Source organism: Heptranchias perlo, unplaced genomic scaffold (assembly GCF_035084215.1).
Source record: "Heptranchias perlo isolate sHepPer1 unplaced genomic scaffold, sHepPer1.hap1 HAP1_SCAFFOLD_1247, whole genome shotgun sequence".
Lineage (NCBI taxonomy): Eukaryota > Metazoa > Chordata > Chondrichthyes > Hexanchiformes > Hexanchidae > Heptranchias > Heptranchias perlo.
The window spans coordinates 25,001-44,860 of record NW_027138480.1 but is presented as its reverse complement, the minus strand read 5'-3'; the positions used below and the strand labels follow the sequence as shown (position 1 = coordinate 44,860).

At 50.0% G+C, this 19,860-nt stretch overlaps 1 protein-coding gene across 1 annotated transcript in view; it reads right to left on the bottom strand.

Annotated features, from left to right (window-relative positions):
• Positions 1 to 1,064: 1,064 nt before the first annotated feature.
• LOC137308243 (eukaryotic translation initiation factor 4H-like) overlaps positions 1,065 to 19,860 on the bottom strand; it is a 23,401-nt gene continuing 4,605 nt past the window's right edge. Inside the window, exons 2-4 of the mRNA XM_067977078.1 lie at positions 19,206 to 19,402; positions 15,316 to 15,380; positions 1,065 to 1,298 (exon numbers count right to left, since the gene is read on the bottom strand). Of these exons, the coding sequence (XP_067833179.1) occupies positions 1,065 to 1,298; positions 15,316 to 15,380; positions 19,206 to 19,402 (496 nt within the window). The remainder of the gene's footprint in view (positions 1,299 to 15,315; positions 15,381 to 19,205; positions 19,403 to 19,860) is intronic.

The following is a 19,860-nucleotide window of genomic DNA, read 5'->3' as shown; positions in this document are numbered from 1 at the left end:
TTCCCAGAGACGGGGGGAGGAAGGGTCACTGAATATTTTTAAGGCCGAGTTAGATAGATTCCCGATCAACGAGGGAGCGAAAGATAGTCGGGGGAAATGGGGTTGAGGTCGCAATCAGGTCAGCCGTGACCTTATCGAACGGCAGAGCAAGCTCGAGGGGCCGAGTGGCCGACTCCTGCTCTTAATTCGGATGTGTGTACGTCTAACTCAGCTCTGAATAAGTTTCAATAACTTTCCAACGCTCTTCGGGGCAAAGAATTCCAACCCTCTGAGCGAAGAAATTCCTCCTCATCTCAGTCTGAAATGACCGATCGCTTATTCTGAGACCATGCCCCCTAGTTCTAGATTCCCCCATGAGGGGAAACACTCCATCAGCATTTCGCCCATCGAGCCCCCTCAGAATCTTAAACGTTTCGAGAAGATCTCCTCTCATTCTTCTAAACTCCAGTGAGTATAGACTCAACCCGTTCAATCTTTCCTCGTAAGACAACCCTTCCATACCCGGAATCAACCTGGCGAACCTTCTCTGAACTGCCTCCAATGCAAGTATGTCCTTCCTTAAATAAGGGCACCAGAACTGGGCGCAGTACTCCAGGTGTGGTCTCACCAGCACCCTGTACAGTTGTAGCATGACTTCCCTGCTTTTATACTCCGTCCCCCTCGAAATAAAGGCCAATATTCCATTTGCCTTCCCAATTACCTGCTGACCAGAGCTCTGGTCAGACCCCCATCTGGAGAGACACTGCGGCCAGTTCCGGGGACCGCAACTCAGGAGGATGATTAAGGAGGGGGATCTAATCGAGGGGGTTTGAGATGATTGAAGGATTTGACAGAGAAACTATTTCCTCTGGGAGGGGGCGGGGAGTCCAGAACAAAAGCAGGGGGGCGTAACCTCGAGATTAGAACCAGGACGTTCAGGGGGTGACATCGGGAAGCATTTCTTCACACAAAGGGGAGAGGAAATCTGGAACTCTCTCCCCCCACCCCCGACAAAGCTGTCGAGGCTGGGGGTCGAGGGAAGCTTCAGAACTGGCTGGATGGACCAGTGTGTCTTCTCCCGTTGGTTATTTGCGTATCTTGGCAGGTGGGTCTTCTGTCGTCCGATCTTCACCCGTCTGTTTCGTACGATGGCAGGGCGGGGAAAGGAGGAGGGGGCGGGGGGGGAGGGGAAAAGAGAAGAGGGGAGAGGGACAAAGCGGAGAGCGTTTCTCACCTCTGTCGCTCCCGCGTCCGAAACCCCCTTTCTCCTGTCTCCTCCCCTCAGCAATGTCCACCCGGAGTGTTCGATCGCCATAGAGCTGGGAGAGAGGGAGAGGGGGGAAGAGAGAGGGGGGAAGAGAGAGGGGGGAAGAGAGAGGGGGGAAGAGAGAGGGGGGAAGAGAGAGGGGGGAAGAGAGAGGGGGGAAGAGAGAGGGGGGAAGAGAGAGGGGGAAGAGAGAGGGGGAAGAGAGAGGGGGAAGAGAGAGGGGGAAGAGAGAGGGGGAAGAGAGAGGGGGAAGAGAGAGGGGGAAGAGAGAGGGGGAAGAGAGAGGGGGAAGAGAGAGGGGGAAGAGAGGGGGGGAAGAGAGGGGGGGAAGAGAGGGGGGGAAGAGAGGGGGGGAAGAGAGGGGGGGAAGAGAGGGGGGGAAGAGAGGGGGGGAAGAGAGGGGGGAAGAGAGGGGGGAAGAGAGGGGGGGAAGAGAGGGGGGGAAGAGAGGGGGGGAAGAGAGGGGGGGAAGAGAGGGGGGGAAGAGAGGGGGGGAAGAGAGGGGGGAAGAGAGGGGGGGGAGAGAGGGGGGGGAGAGAGGGGGGGGGAGAGAGGGGGGGGAGAGAGGGGGGGGAGAGAGGGGGGGGAGAGAGGGGGGGGAGAGAGGGGGGGGAGAGAGGGGGGGGAGAGAGGGGGGGGAGAGAGGGGGGGGAGAGAGGGGGGGGAGAGAGGGGGGGGAGAGAGGGGGGGGAGAGAGGGGGGGGAGAGAGGGGGGGGAGAGAGGGGGGGGAGAGAGGGGGGGGAGAGAGGGGGGGGAGGGGGAGAGAGGGGGGGGAGAGAGGGGGGGGAGAGAGGGGGGGGAGAGAGGGGGGGGAGAGAGGGGGGGGAGAGAGGGGGGGGAGAGAGGGGGGGGAGAGAGGGGGGGGAGAGAGGGGGGGGAGAGAGGGGGGGGAGAGAGGGGGGGGAGAGAGGGGGGGGAGAGAGGGGGGGGAGAGAGGGGGGAGAGAGAGAGGGGGGAGAGAGAGAGGGGGGAGAGAGAGGGGGGAGAGAGAGGGGGGAGAGAGAGGGGGAGAGAGGGGGGAGAGAGGGGGGAGAGAGGGGGGAGAGAGGGGGGAGAGAGGGGGGAGAGAGGGGGGAGAGAGGGGGGAGAGAGAGGGGAGAGAGAGGGGAGAGAGAGGGGAGAGAGAGGGGGGAAGAGAAAGGGAGAGGGGGGAAGAGAAAGGGAGAGGGGGGGAAGAGAAAGGGAGAGGGGGGAAGAGAAAGGGAGAGGGGGGGAAGAGAAAGGGAGAGGGGGGAAGAGAAAGGGAGAGGGGGGGAAGAGAAAGGGAGAGGGGGGAAGAGAAAGGGAGAGGGGGGAAGAGAAAGGGAGAGGGGGGAAGAGAAAGGGAGAGGGGGGAAGAGAAAGGGAGAGGGGGGAAGAGAAAGGGAGAGGGGGGAAGAGAAAGGGAGAGGGGGGGAAGAGAAAGGGAGAGGGGGAAGAGAAAGGGAGAGGGGGAGAGAGAGGGAGAGGGGGGAGAGAGAGGGAGAGGGGGGAGAGAGAGGGAGAGGGGGGAGAGAGAGGGAGAGGGGGGAGAGAGAGGGAGAGGGGGGAGAGAGAGGGAGAGGGGGGAGAGAGAGGGAGAGGGGGGAGAGAGAGGGAGATGGGGGAGAGAGAGGGAGATGGGGGGAGAGAGAGGGAGATGGGGGAGAGAGAGGGAGAGGGGGGAGAGAGAGGGAGATGGGGGAGAGAGAGGGAGATGGGGGAGAGAGAGGGAGAGGGGGGAGAGAGAGGGAGAGGGGGGAGAGAGAGGGAGAGGGGGGAGAGAGAGGGAGAGGGGGGAGAGAGAGGGAGAGGGGGGAGAAAGAGGGAGAGGGGGGAGAGAGAGGGAGGGAGAGTGGGGAAGAGAAAGGGACGAACATTAGGTTACAGATTCAGATAATAATCCAGCAATAATAAGCAAGCTTGAGAGGCTCCCGGGTATCTGTTATTCTATATATAAACCCCCCGAACCCCTCGATTAGATTCCAGTCTGTAACTCACTCCCAGGTATCTGTTCCTCTATATATAAACCCCACCGAACCCCTCGATTAGATTCCAGTCTGCAACTCACTCCTGGGTATCTGTTATTCTATATATAAACCCCCCCCGAACCCCTCGATTAGATTCCAGCCTGTAACTCACTCCCGGGTATCTGTTATTCCATATATAAACCCCCCCGAACCCCTCGATTAGATTCCAGCCTGTAACTCACTCCCGGGTATCTGTTATTCTAAAAAAAAAACTCCGAACCCCTCGATTAGATTCCAGCCTGTAACTCACTCCCGGGTTTCTGTTATTCTATATATGAACCCCCCCGAACCCCTCGATTAGATTCCAGCCTGGAACTCACTCCCGGGTATCTGTTATTCTATATATAAACCCCCCAAACCCCTCGATTAGATTCCAGCCTGTAACTCACTCCTGGGTATCTGTTATTCTATATATAAACCCCCCGAACCCCTCGATTGGATTCCAGCCTGTAACTCACTCCTGGGTATATAAGAACATAAGAAATAGGAGCAGGAGTCGGCCAATCGGCCCCCTCGAGCCTGCTCCGCCATTCAATAAGATCATGGCTGATCTAATCCTAATCTCAAATCTAAATTCATGTCCAATTTCCTGCCCGCTCCCCGTAACCCCTAATTCCCTTTACTTCTAGGAAACTGTCTATTTCTGTTTTAAATTTATTTAATGATGTAGCTTCCACAGCTTCCTGGGGCAGCAAATTCCACAGACCTACTACCCTCTGAGTGAAGAAGTTTCTGCTCATCTCAGTTTTGAAAGAGCAGCCCCTTATTCTAAGATTATGCCCCCTAGTTCTAGTTTCACCCATCCTTGGGAACATCCTTACCGCGTCCACCCGATCAAGCCCCTTCACAATCTTATATGTTTCAATAAGATCGCCTCTCATTCTTCTGAACTCCAATGAGTAGAGTCCCAATCTACTCAACCTCTCCTCATATGTCCGCCCCCTCATCCCCGGGATTAACCGAGTGAACCTTCTTTGTCCTGCCTCGAGAGCAAGTACGTCTTTTCTTAAGTATGGACACCAAAACTGTATGCAGTATTCCAGGTGCGGTCTCACCAATACCTTATATAACTGCAGCAATACCTCCCTGTTTTTATATTCTATCCCCCGAGCAATAAAAGCCAACATTCCGTTGGCTTTCTTGAGCACCTGCTGCACCTGCATACTAACTTTTTGATTTTCTTGCACGAGGACCCCCAGATCCCTTTGTGCTGCAGCACTTTCCAGTTTCTCACCATAAAGATAATAACTTGCTCTCTGATTTTTCCTGCCAAAGTGCATAACCTCACATTTTCCAATATTGTATTGCATCTGCCAAATCTCCGCCCACTCACCCAGCCTGTCTATATCCCCTTGTAGGATTTTTATGTCCTCCTCACTCTCTACTTTCCCTCCCATCTTTGTATCATCTGCAAACTTGGATATGTTACACTCGGTCCCCTCCTCCAAATCGTTAATATAGATTGCAAAGAGTTGGGGACCCAGCACCGACCCCTGCGGAACACCACTGGCTACTGGTTGCCAGTCCGAGAATGAACCATTTATCCCACCTCTCTGCATCCTGTGAGATAACCAATCCTCCACCCATGACAAAATATTACCCCCAATCCAGTGATTTCTTATCTTGAGCAATAATCTTCTATGTGGCACCTTGTCGAATGCCTTCTGGAAGTCAAAATACACCACGTCCACTGGTTCCCCTTTATCCACCCTGTACGTTATGTCCTCAAAGAACTCAAGCAAATTTGTCAGACATTACTTCCCCTGTTATTCGAGAAAAACCCAATGAACCCCTCGATTAGATTCCAGTCTGTAACTCACTCCCGGGTATCTGTTATTCTACATATAAACCCCCCCCGAACCCCTCGATTAGATTCCATTCTGTAACTCACTCCCGGGTATCTGTTATTCTACATATAAACCCCCCGAACCCCTCGATTAGATTCCAGTCTGTAACTCACTCCCGGGTATCTGATACTCTATATATAAACCCCCCGAACCCCTCGATTAGATTCCAGCCTGGAACTCACTCCCGGGTACCTGTTATTCTGTATATAAACCCCCCCAATGAACCCCTCGATTAGATTCCAGCCTGCAACTCACTCCCGGGTATCTGTTATTCTGTATATAAACCACCTGAAACCCTCGATTAGATTCCAGCCTGGAACTCACTCCCGGGTATCTGTTATTCTGCATATAAACACCCCCGAACCCCTCGATTAGATTCCAGTCTGTAACTCACTCCCAGGTATCTGTTATTCTAGATACAAACAGCCCCGGAACCCCTCAATTGGATTCCTGCCTGGAACTCACTCCCGGGTGTCTGTTATTCTATATATAAACCCCCCGAACCCCTCGATTGGATTCCAGCCTGTAACTCACTCCCGGGTATCTGTTAATCTATAAAAAAAACCTGAACCCCTTGATTGGATTCCAGCCTCTAACTCACTCCCGGGTATCTGTTATTCTATATATAAAGCCCCGAAACCCTCGATTAGATTCCAGCCTGTAACTCATTCCCGGGTATCTGTTATTCTATATATAAACCCCCGAAACCCTCGATTAGATTCCAGCCTGTAACTCACTCACGGGTATCCGTTATTCTTAAAATCAACCCCCCGAACCCTCGATTGGATTCCTGCCTGCAACTCATTCCCGGGTATCTGTTATTCTATATATAAACCCCCCCGAACTCCTCGATTAGATTCCAGTCTGTAACTCACTCCCGGGTATCTGTTATTCTATATATAAACCCCCCATACCCCTCGATTAGATTCCAGCCTGTAACTCACTCCCGGGTATCTGTTATTCTATATATAAACCCTCCCGAACCCATCGATTAGATTCCAGCCTGGAACTCACTCCCAGGTAACTGTTATTCTATATATAAACCCCGCGAACCCCTCGCTTAGATTCCAGTCTGCAACTCACTCCCGGGTATCTGTTATTCGATACAAAACCCCCCCGAAACCCTCGATTAGACTCCAGACTGTAACTCACTCGGGGATATCTGTTATTCTGTGTTTTAACACCCCCCATGCCCCTCGATTGGATACCAGCTTGTAACTCACTCCCGGGTATCTGTTAATCTATAAAAAAAACCCTGAACCCCTCGATTAGATTCCAGCCTGTAACTCACTCCCGGGTATCTGTAATTCTAGAAATAAACCCCCCGAACACCTCGATTAGATTCCAGCCTGCAACTCACTCCCGGGTATCTGTTATTCTATATATAAACTCCCCCGAACCCGTCGATTAGATTCCAGCCTGTAACTCACTCCCGGGTATCTGTTATTCTACATATAAACCCCGCGAACCCCTCGCTTAGATTCCAGTCTGTAACTCACTCCCGGGTATCTGTTATTCGATACAAAACCCCCCCGAAACCCTCGATTAGACTCCAGACTGTAACTCACTCGGGGATATCTGTTATTCTGTATAAACACCCCCCATGCCGCTCGATTGGATTCCAGCCTCTAACTCACTCCCGGGTATCTGTCATTCTATATATAAACCCTCCGAACCCCTCAATTAGATTCCAGCCTGCAACTCACTCCCGGGTATCTGTTATTCTATATATAAACCCCCCGAACCCCTCAATTAGATTCCAGCCTGCAACTCACTCCCGGGTATCTGTTATTCTATATGTAAACTCCCCCGAACCCGTCGATTAGATTCCGGCCTGTAACTCACTCCCGGGTATCTGTTATTCTATATATAAACCCCCGAACACCTCGATTAGATTCCAGTCTGTAACTCACTCCCGGGTATCTGTTATTCTATATATAAACCCCCCGAACCCCTCGATTAGATTCCAGTCTGTAACTCACTCCCGGGTATCTGTAATTCTAGAAATAAACCCCCCGAACACCTCGATTAGATTCCAGCCTGCAACTCACTCCCGGGTATCTGTTATTCTATATATAAACCCCCCGATTAGATTCCAGTCTGTAACTCACTCCCGGGGATCTGTTATTCTATATAGAAACTCCCCCGAACCCGTCGATTAGATTCCGGCCTGTAACTCACTCCCGGGTATCTGTTATTCTATATATGAACCCCCCGAACCCCTCGATTAGATTCCAGTCTGTAACTCACTCCCGGGTATCTGTTATTCTAGAAATAAACCCCTTCGAACCCCTCGATTAGATTCCAGTCTGTAACTCACTCCCGGGTATCTGTTATTCCATATATAAACCCCCCGAACCCCTCGATCAGATTCCAGCCTGTAACTCACTCCGGGGTATCTGTTATTCTGCATATAAACACCCCCGAACCCCTCGATTAGATTCCAGTCTGTAACTCACTCCCAGGTATCTGTTATTCTAGATACAAACAGCCCCCGAACCCCTCAATTGGATTCCTGCCTGTAACTCACTCCCGGGTATTTGTTTTTCTGTATATAAACCCCCCGAACCCCTCGATTGGATTCCAGCCTGTAACTCACTCCCGGGTATCTGTTAATCTATAAAAAAAACCCTGAACCCCTCGATTAGATTCCAGCCTCCAACTCACTCCCGCGTATCTGTTATTCTATAGAAAACGCCCCCGAACCCCTCGATTAGATTCCAGCCGTTAACTCACTCCCGTGTATCTGTTATTCCATATGTAAACCCCCCCCGAACCCCTCGATTGGATTCCAGCCTTTTACTCACTCCCGGGTATCTGTTATTCTAGAAAAAAAAACCCAAACCCCTAGATTAGATTCCAGTCTGCAACTCACTCCCAGGTATCTGTTATTCTAGATACAAACAGCCCCCGAATCCCTCGATTGGATTCCTGCCTGTAACTCACTCCCGGGTATCTGTTATTCTTTATATAAACGCCCCGAACCCCTCGATTGGATTCCAGCCTGTAACTCATTCCCGGGTATCTGTTATTCTATATATAAACCCCCCGAACCCCTCGATTAGACTCCAGACTGTAACTCACTCGGGGATATCTGTTATTCTGTGTTTTAACACCCCCCATGCCCCTCGATTGGATACCAGCTTGTAACTCACTCCCGGGTATCTGTTAATCTATAAAAAAAACTCTGAACCCCTCGATTAGATTCCAGCCTGGAACTCACTCCCGGGTATCTGTTATTCTGTATATAAACCCCCCGAACCCCTCGATTAGATTCCAGTCTGTAACTCACTCCCGGGTATCTGTAATTCTAGAAATAAACCCCCCCGAACACCTCGATTAGATTCCAGTCTGTAACTCACTCCCGGGTATCTGTTATTCTATATATAAACCCCCCGAACCCCTCGATTAGATTCCAGTCTGTCACTCACTCCCGGGTATCTGTTATTCTATATATAAACCCCGCCGAACCCCTCGATTAGATTCCAGCCTGTAACTCACTCCCGGGTATCTGTTATTCTATATATAAACTCCCCCGAACCCGTCGATTAGATTCCGGCCTGTAACTCACTCCCGGGTATCTGTCATTCTATCTATAAACCCCCGAACCCCTCGATTAGATTCCAGTCTGTAACTCACTCCCGGGTATCTGTTATTCTATATATAAACCCCCCGAACCCCTCGATTGGATTCCAGCCTGGAACTCACTCCCGGGTATCTGTTATTCTATATATAAACCCCCCCGAACCCCTCGATTAGATTCCAGCCTGTAACTCACTCCCGGGTATCTGTTAATCTATAAAAAAAAGCCTGAACCCCTCGATTAGATTCCAGCCTCTAACTCACTCCCGCGTATCTATTATTCTATAGAAAACGCCCCCGAACCCCGCGATTAGATTCCAGCCGTTAACTCACTCCCGGGTATCTGTTATTCTATATATAAATCCACCCGAACCCCTCGATTAGATTCCAGTCTGTAACTCACTCCCGGGTATCTGTTATTCTATAAAAAAAACCCCGCGAACCCCTCGATTAGATTCCAGCCTTTTACTCACTCCCGGTATCTGTTATTCTATAAAAAAAAACCCAAACCCCGAGATTAGATTCCAGTCTGCAACTCACTCCCAGGTATCTGTTATTCTATATATAAACCCACCGAACCCCTCGATTAGATTCCAGCCTGCAACTCACCCCGGGTATCTGTTATTGTAGATACAAACAGCGCCCGAATCCCTCGATTGGATTCCTGCCTGCAACTCACTCCCGGGTATCTGTTATTCTTTATATAAACGCCCCGAACCCCTCGATTGGATTCCAGCCTGTAACTCACTCCCGGGTATCTGTTATTCTATATATAAACCCCCGAACCCCTCGATTAGATTCCAGTCTGTAACTCACTCCCGGGTATCCGTTATTCCATAAATAAACCCTCCCGAACCCCTCGATTAGATTCCAGTCTGGAACACTCCCGGGTATCCGTTATTCCATAAATAAACCCTCCCGAACCCCTCGATTTGATTCCAGTCTGTAACTCACTCCCGGGTATCCGTTATTCCATAAATAAACCCTCCCGAGCCCCTCGATTAGATTCCAGTCTGTAACTCACTCCCGGGTATCCGTTATTCCATAAATAAACCCTCCCGAACCCCTCGATTAGATTCCAGTCTGTAACTCACTCCCAGGTATCCGTTATTCCATAAATAAACCCTCCCGAACCCCTCGATTAGATTCCAGTCTGGAACACTCCCGGGTATCCGTTATTCCATAAATAAACCCTCCCGAACCCCTCGATTAGATTCCGGCCAGCAACTCACTCACGGTTATCTGTTATTCCAGACACAAACCCTCCCGAACCCCTCGATTAGATTCCGGTCTGTAACTCATTCCCGGGTATCTGTAATTCTATATATAAACCCCCGAACCCCTCGATTAGATTCCAGTCTGTAACTCACTCCCAGGTATCTGTTATTCTAGATACAAACAGCCCCCGAACCCCTCAATTGGATTCCTGCCTGTAACTCACTCCCGGGTATCTGTTATTCTATATATAAACCCCCCGAACCCCTCGATTGGATTCCAGCCTGTAACTCACTCCCGGGTATCTGTTATTCTATATATAAACCCCCTGAACCCCTCGATTAGATTCCAGTCTGTAACTCACTCCCGGGTATCTGTTATTCTATATATAAACCCCCCGAACCCCTCGATTAGATTCCGGCCTGTAACTCACTCCCGGGGATCTGTTATTCTATATATAAACCCCCCGAACCCCTCGATTAGATTCCGGCCTGTAACTCATTCCCGGGTGTCTGTAATTCTATAAAAAACCCACCGAACCCCTCGATCAGATTCCAGCCTGCAACTCACTCACGGTTATCTGTTATTCCAGACACAAACCCTCCCGAACCCCTCGATTAGATTCCGGTCTGTAACTCATTCCCGGGTATCTGTAATTCTATATATAAACCCCCGAACCCCTCGATCAGATTCCAGCCTGTAACTCACTCCCGGGTATCTGTTATTCTGCATATAAACACCCCCGAACCCCTCGATTAGATTCCAGTCTGTAACTCACTCCCAGGTATCTGTTATTCTAGATACAAACAGCCCCCGAACCCCTCAATTGGATTCCTGCCTGTAACTCACTCCCGGGTATCTGTTATTCTATATATAAACCCCCCGAACCCCTCGATTGGATTCCAGCCTGTAACTCACTCCCGGGTATCTGTTATTCTTAAAATAAACCCCCCGAACCCCTCGATTAGATTCCAGTCTGTAACTCACTGCCGGGTATCTGTTATTCTATATATAAACCCCCCCGAACCCCTCGATCAGATTCCAGCCTGTAACTCACTCCCGGGTATCTGTTATTCTGCATATAAACACCCCCGAACCCCTCGATTAGATTCCAGTCTGTAACTCACTCCCAGGTATCTGTTATTCTAGATACAAACAGCCCCCGAACCCCTCAATTGGATTCCTGCCTGTAACTCACTCCCGGGTATCTGTTATTCTATATATAAACCCCCCGAACCCCTCGATTGGATTCCAGCCTGTAACTCACTCCCGGGTATCTGTTATTCTTAAAATAAACCCCCCGAACCCCTCGATTAGATTCCAGTCTGTAACTCACTCCCGGGTATCTGTTATTCTTTATATAAACACCCCGAACCCCTCGATTAGATTCCAGTCTGTAACTCACTGCCGGGTATCTGTTATTCTATATATAAACCCCCCCGAACCCCTCGATTAGACTCCAGACTGTAACTCACTCGGGGATATCTGTTATTCTGTGTTTTAACACCCCCCATGCCCCTCGATTGGATACCAGCTTGAAACTCACTCCCGGGTATCTGTTAATCTATAAAAAAAACCCCGAACCCCTCGATTAGATTCCAGTCTGTAACTCACTCCCAGATATCTGTTATTCTAGAAATAAACCCCCCCAACACCTCGATTTGATTCCAAACTGTAACTCACTCGGGGATATCTGTTATTCTATATATAAACCCCCCATGCCGCTCGATTGGATTCCAGCCTGTAACTCACTCCCGGGTATCTGTCATTCTATATATAAACCCTCCGAACGCCTCGATTAGATTCCGGCCTGTAACTCACTCCCGGGTATCTGTTATTCTATATATAAACCCCCCCGAACCCCTCGATTAGATTCCGGCCTGTAACTCACTCCTGGGTATCTGTTATTCTCTATATAAACCCCCCCGAACGCGTCGATTAGATTCCGGCCTGTAACTCACTCCCGGGTATCTGTTATTCTATATATAAACCCGCCGAACCCTTCGATTAGATTCCAGCCTGCAACTCACTCCCGGGTATCTGTTATTCTATATATAAACCCCCCCGAACCCCTCGATTAGATTCCGGCCTGTAACTCATTCCCGGGTATCTGTTATTCTATATATAAACACCCCCCATACCCCTCGCTTGGGTTCCTGCCTGTAACTCACTCCCGGGTATCTGTTATTCTGTATATAAACACCCCCGAACCCCTCGATTAGATTCCAGTCTGTAACTCACTCCCAGGTATCTGTTATTCTAGACACAAACAGCCCCCGAACCCCTCGATTGGATTCCAGCCTCTCACTCACTCCCGGGTATCTGTTAATCTATAAAAAAAACCCTGAACCCCTCGATTGGATTCCAGCCTATAACTCACTCCCGGGTATCTGTTATTCTATATATAAACCCCCGAAACCCTCGATTAGATTCCAGCCTGTAACTCACTCACGGGTATCTGTTATTCTAGATACAAACAGCCCCGAATCCCTCGATTAGATTCCAGTCTGTAACTCACTCCCGGGTATCTGTTATTCTATATATAAACCCCCGAAACCCTCGATTAGATTCCAGCCTGCAACTCACTCACGGGTATCTGTTATTCTTAAAATAAACCTCCCGAACCCCTCGATTGGATTCCTGCCTGTAACTCACTCCCGGGTATCTGTTATTCTTAAAATAAACCCCCCGAACCCCTCGATTAGACTCCAGACTGTAACTCACTCCCGGGTATCTGTTATTCTGTGTTTTAACACCCCCCATACCCCTCGATTGGGTTCCTGCCTGGAACTCACTCCCGGGTATCTGTTATTCTATATATAAACCCCCCCAAACCCCTCGATTAGATTCCAGCCTGCAACTCACTCCCGGGTATCCATTATTCTATATATAAACCCCCCGAACCCCTCGATGAGATTCCAGCCTGCAACTCACTCCCGGGTAACTGTTATTCTATATATAAACCCCCCCAAACCTCTCGATTAGATTCCAGTCTGCAACTCACTCCCGGGTATCTGTTATTCTATATATAAACCCCCCCGAACCCCTCGATTAGATTCCAGCCTGAAACTCACTCCCGGGTATCTGTTATTCTATATATAAACCCCCCCGAACCCCTCGATTAGATTCCAGCCTGAAACTCACTCCCGGGTATCTGTTATTCTATATATAAACCCCCCCGAACCCCTCGATTAGATTCCAGTCTGTAACTCACTCCCGGGTATCTGTTATTCTATATATAAACCCCCCCAAACCTCTCGATTAAATTCCAGTCTGTAACTCACTCACGGGTATCTGTTATTCTATATATCAACCCCACGAACCCCTCGATTAGATTCCAGCCTGTAACTCACTCCTGGGTATCTGTTATTCTATATATAAACCCCCCCGAACCCCTCGATTAGACTCCAGACTGTAACTCACTCGGGGATATCTGTTATTCTGTGTTTTAACACCCCCCATGCCCCTCGATTGGATACCAGCCTGTAACTCACTCCCGGGTATCTGTTAATCGATAAAAAAAACCCTGAACCCCTCGATTAGATTCCAGCCTGTAACTCACTCCCGGGTATCTGTTATTCTATATATAAGCCCCCCGAACCCCTCGATTAGATTCCAGCCTGTAACTCACTCCCGGGTATCTGTTATTCTATATATAAACCCCCCGAACCCCTCGATTAGATTCCAGCCTGTAACTCACTCCCGGGTATCTGTTATTCCATATACAAGCCCCCCAAACCCCTCGATTAGATTCCAGCCTGTAACTCACTCCTGGGTATCTGTTATTCGAAATACAAACCCCCCGAACCCCTCGAATGGATTCCAGCCTCGAACTCACTCCCGGGTATCTGTTATTCTATGTATAAACCTCGCGAACCCCTCGATCAGATTCCAGCCTGGAACTCACTCCAGGGTATCTGTTATTCTATATATAAACCCCCTGAACCCCTCGAATGGATTCCAGCCTCGAACTCACTCCCGGGTATCTGTTATTCTATGTATAAACCTCGCGAACCCCTCGATCAGATTCCAGCCTGGAACTCACTCCCGGGTATCTGTTATTCTATGTATAAACCTCGCGAACCCCTCGATGAGATTCCAGTCTGTAACTCACTCCTGGGTATCTGTTATTCTATATAGAAACCCCCCGAACCCCTCAATTAGATTCCAGACTGTAACTCACTTGGAAATATCTGTTATTCTTTGTTTTAACACCCCACAAGCCCCTCGATTGGATTCCAGCCTCGAACTCACTCCCGGGTATCTGTTATTCAATATATAACCCCCCCGAAACCCTCAATTAGATTCCAGCCTGTAACTCACTCCCGGGTATCTGTTATTCCATGTACAAACCCTCCCGAACCCCTCGATTAAATTCCAGCCTGTAACTCACTCACGGGTATCTGTTATTCTATAAATGAACACCCCCCCATACCCCTCGATTGGATTCCTGCCTGTAACTCACTCCCGGGTATCTGTTATTCGAAATATAAACCCCCCGAACCTCTCGATTAGATTCCAGCCTGTAACTCGCTCCCGGGTATCTGTTATTCTACATATAAGCCCCCCGAACCACTCGATTAGATTCCAGCCTGTAACTCACTCCCGGGTATCTGTTATTCCATATATAAACCCCCCGAACCCCTCGATTAGATTCCAGCCTGCAGCTCACTCCCGGGTATCTGTTATTCTTTAAATAAACCCCACGAACACCTTGATTAGATTCCAGACTGTAACTCACTCAGGGATATCTGTTATTCTGTGTATAAACACCCCCCATGCCCCTCGATTGGATTCCAGCCTCTAACTCACTCCCGGGTATCTGTTATTCTATATATAAACCCCCCGAACCTCTCGATTAGATTCCAGTCTGTTACTCACTCCCAGGTATCTGTTATTCTGTATATAAACCCCCCCGAACGCCTCGATTCGATTCCAGACTGTAACTCACTCGGGGATATCTGTTATTCTGTGTATAAACACCCCCCATGCCCCTCGATTGGATTCCAGCCAGTAACTCACTCCCGGGTATCTGTTAATCTATAAAAAAAACCCTGAACCCCTCGATTAGATTCCAGTCTGTAACTCACTCCCGGGTATCTGTTATTCTATATATTAACCCCCCCGAACCCCTCGATTAGATTCCAGTCTGTAACTCACTCCCGGGTATCTGTTATTCTATATATAAACACCCCGAACCCCTCGATTAGATTCCAGTCTGTAACTCACTCCCGGGTATCTGTTATTCTATATATAAACCCCCCGAACCCCTCGATTAGATTCCAGTCTGTAACTCACTCCCGGGTGTCTGTTATTCTATATATAAACCCCCCGAACCCCTCGATTAGATTCCAGCCTATAACTCACTCCCGGGTGTCTATATTTCGATACTCGATGGGGTCGGTACAGAGCAGCACTGAACACAATGACACTTACTGCACCATCGAATGTGAGGGCCTCTTCCAGTGTTTCGACATCATCGAATTCCACGTAACAAAATCCTGGAGGGAAACAGACAACAAGGGATCAAATCCTTAGAGAGGTCGGCTGAGAAACTAATCGAGGGATTTAAACATTGAAAAGCAGAGAAGTTATGATAAACTTGTACAGAACCTTGGTTAGACCACACTTGGAGCACTGTGCACAGTTCTGGTCTCCGTATACCTCGGTTAGACCACACTTGTAGCACTGTGCACAGTTCTGGTCTCCACATACCTTAGTTAGACCACACTTGTAGCACTGTGCACAGTTCTGGTCTCCATATACCTTGGTTAGACCACACATGGAGCACTGTGCACAGTTCTGGTCTCCATATACCTTGGTCAGACCACACTTGGAGCACTGTGCACAGTTCTGGTCTCCATATACCTTGGTTAGACCACACTTGGAGCACTGTGCACAGTTCTGGTCTCCATATACCTTGGTTAGACCACACTTGGAGCACTGTTCACAGTCCTGGTCTCCATATTATAAAAAGGATATAGAGGCACTGGAGAAGGTGCAAAAAAGATTCACAAGGATGATACCAGAACTGAGAGGTTTTACCTATCAGGAAAGACTGAACAGACTGGGGCTCTTTTCTCTGAAAAAGAGAAGACTGAGGGGTGACCTGATCGAGGTCTTTAAGATTATGAAAGGGTTCGATAGGGTAGACATAGAGAAGATGTTTCCACTTGTGGGGGAGACCAGAACTAGGGGCCATAAATATAAGATAGTCACTGATAAATCCAATCGGGGAATTCAGGAGAAACTTCTTTCCCCAGAGAGTGGTGAGAATGTGGAACTCGCTCCCACAAGGAGTAGTTGAGGTGAATAGTGTAGATGGATTTAAGGGGAAGCTGGATAAACACATGAGGGAAAGAGGAATAGAAGGAGATGGTGAGAGGGTGAGATGGAGTCGGGAGGGAGGAGGCTCGTGTGGAGCATAAACACCGGGATAGACCAGTGGGGCCGAATGGCCTGACTCTGTGCTGTAAATTCTCTGACATGTTGGGAGATCAAAACTCACTGCCCCTCTGACACGACAGAGCATCCAGTCAGGAGTCACCCAGATCAAGGGAGCTGATGGGTTAACACACATTGGGAGATGGTTCAGTGACTCCTGGCCCAAACCTTGCCCACAACAACAGCTTGCACTCCCTTCGCCCCGCCATTGGCGGCCGTGCCTTCAGCCGTCTGGGTCCTGAGCTCTGGAATTCCCTCCCTAAACCTCTCCGCCTCTCTCTCTTCTCCTTTAAGACGCTCCTTAAAACCTCCCTCTTTGACCGAGCTTTTGGTCACCTGTCCGAATATCTCCTTCTGTGGCTCAGGGTGAAATTTTGTCTGATTTACGCTCCTGTGCGGCGCCTTGAGGTCGTTTTAAGAACATAAGAAACAGGAGCTGGAGTGGGCCACTCGGCCCCTCGAGCCTGCTCCACCATTCAATCAGATCATGGCCGATCTTCCACCTCAACTCCATTTTCCCGCCCGATCCCCGTATCCCTTGATTCCCTGAGAGTCCAAAAATCAATCTCAACCCTTGAATATTCTCAACGACTGAGCATCCACAGCCCTCTGGGGGAGAGAATTCCAAAGATTCGCCACCCTCTGAGTGAAGAAATTCCTCCTCATCTCAATCTTGAATGGCCGACCCCTTATCCTGAGACTATGCCCCCTAGTTCTAGACTCGCGAGCCAAGGGGAAACAGCCTCTCAGCATCGACCTTGTGAAGCCCCCTCAGAATCTTATATGTTTCAATGAGATCACCTCTCGTTCTTCGAAACTCCAGAGTCTCGGCCCATTCGACTCAACCTCTCCTCAGAGGACAACCCTCTCATCCCAGGAATCAATCTGGCGAACCTTCGTTGCACCGCCTCTTAAGGCAAGTATACCCTTCCTTAGATAAGGAGACCGAAACCGTACACAGTGCTCCAGGTGAGGTCTCACCAAAACCCTGTCCAATTGTAGCAAGACTTCCTCACTCTTGTACTCCAACTCCCTCGCAACAAAGGCCAACACACCATTTGCCTTCCTAATTGCACGGTGAACGAGATTGAGGGCTGTATATTAATGCAAATTGTCCGTGTGAGGCGCAGTCCCACCTTGGACGAGATCATGGCTGATCTGCATCCTAACCCCCTCTGCCTGCCTTGGCGCCATATCCCCAGGCTAGCAAAAATCTATCGATCTCCGACTTAAAATGATTAATTCAGCGGGCGTCCACTGCTTTTTGTAGGGAGAGCAAGGTCCACTCTTGTACCGCCCTTCCAATCTTACACCCTTGTTCAAAAAAAGGGTGTCAGGATAAACCCAGCAACTACAGGCCGGTCAGTTTAACCTCGGTGGTGGGGAAACTTTCAGAAACGATAACGCGGGACAGAATTAACAGTCATTTGGACGAGGGTGGATTGATTAGGGAAAGCCAGCGCGGATTTGTTAACGGCAAATCGTGTTTAACTAACCTGATTTGAGTTTTTTGATGAGGTAACAGAGAGGGTCGATGAGGGCAGTGCGGTGGATGTGGTGTATATGGACTTTCAAAAGGTATTTGATAAAGTGCCGCACGGTAGGCTTATCATCAAGACTGCGGCCCATGGAATAAAGGGGGCAGGAGCAACATGGATACAGAATTGGCTAAGGGACAGGAAACAGAGAGTAGTGGTGAACGGTTGTTTTTGGGACTGGAGGGAGGTGTACAGTGGTGTTCCCCGGGGCTCGGTGCTGGGACCACTGCTTCTCTTGATATATATTAATGACTTGGACAGGGCACAATTTCCAAATTTGCAGATGACACAAAACTTGGAAGGGTAGTGAACAGTGAGGAGGATAGTGATAGACTTCAAGAGGATATAGACAGGCTGGTGGAATGGGCGGACACGTGGCAGATGAAATTTAACCCAGAAAAATACGAGATGATACATTTGGGTGTGACGAACGAGGAGAGACAATATAAACTAGAAGGCACAATTCTAAAAGGGGTACAGGAACAGAGAGATCTGGGGGTATATGTACACAAATCGTTGAAGGTGGCAGGGCAGGTTCAGAAAGTGGTTAAAAAAGCAGACGGGATCCTGGGCTTTATAAATAGAGGCAGAGAGTACAAAAGCAAGGAAGTCATGATGAACCTTTATAAAACACTGGTTCGGCCACAACTGGAGCATTGTGTCCAGTTCTGGGCACCGCACTTTAGGGAAGATGTGAAGGCCTCAGAGAGGGTGCAGAAGAGATTTACCAGAATGATTCCAGGGATGAGGGACTTTAGTGACGTGGACAGACTGGAGAAGCTGGGGTTGTTCTCCTTGGAACAGAGACGGTTGCGAGGAGATTTGATCGAGGGGTTCAAAATCATGAAGGGTCCAGACAGAGTAGATAGAGAGAAACTGTTCCCATTGGCGGAAGGGTCAAGGACCAGAGGGCACGGATTTAAGGTGATTGGCAAAAGAACCAAAGGCGAGATGAGGAGAGACTTTTTTACCCAGCGAGTGGCGAGGATCTGGAATGTTCTGCCCGAGGGGGTGGTGGAGGCAGATTCAATCATGGCCTTCAAAAGGGGACTGGATAAGTTCTTGAAGGGAAAAAGATCTGCAGGGGCTACGGGGAAAGGGCGGGGGGAGTGGGACTGGCTGGATTGCTCTCGCAGGGAGAGCCGGCCCGGACTCGATGGGCCGAACGGCCTCATCCACGTCGTAACCTCTCTCCGATTCTATTCTTCACGTGAGGCAGCGTCTCCGAGCTTCTCGCCCCAGCTGCGGTTTTGAAGTTACGCGCCTGCGCGGCTCGGTCTCGCACCAGTTGACGAATGTGGTTTCTTTCCCCCCCGCCCCCCGACCCCCAAGGGGGTCACCGACCTTTGAACTTGTCCGTCTCCTTGTCCCGCACCAGTCGTATGCTGCGCACCCGCAGATCCTTGAAGATGTGGTCGATGTCTCCCTGGACAGCGTTGAACGGGAGATTCCCCACAAAGGCGGTGAATGGAGGCTCGGTCGGCAGCTCCTTCTGCCTGCGAGGCCCATCGCCTCCTCCTCCTCCTCCTCCTCGTGGCCTCCTACATTGCCGGGAGAGGGGGGGGGGAAAGAGAGAGAGACAACACACACTGGGTCAGCCCACTGGAGACAACTCCTTCTGCCCTGAACTCCCGCTTGCCCCCGTCCCCCCGTCCCCCCGCCCCCCCCCCGTATCCCGACTCGCACCGAGTCCCGTTCACCCATCACCCCCTCTCCCTGTGCTCGCTGGACCCACACTGTCTCCCGGTCCTCGTGCTCAAATCCCCTCGCTCACCCCTCCCGAACTCTGTCACCTCCTCCAGCCCCCCGACAACCCCTCCGAGATCTCTGCGCTCCTCCAATTCCGGCCTCTTGTCCATCCCCCCGATTCCCATCGCTCCGCCATTGGCGGCCGTGTCTTCAGCCCCAGGCCCTGAGCTCTGGAATTCCCTCCCTCAACCCTCTTTTCCCCCCCCCCCCGCTCTCTCCTCCTTTAAGACGCTCCTTAAAACCTCCCTCT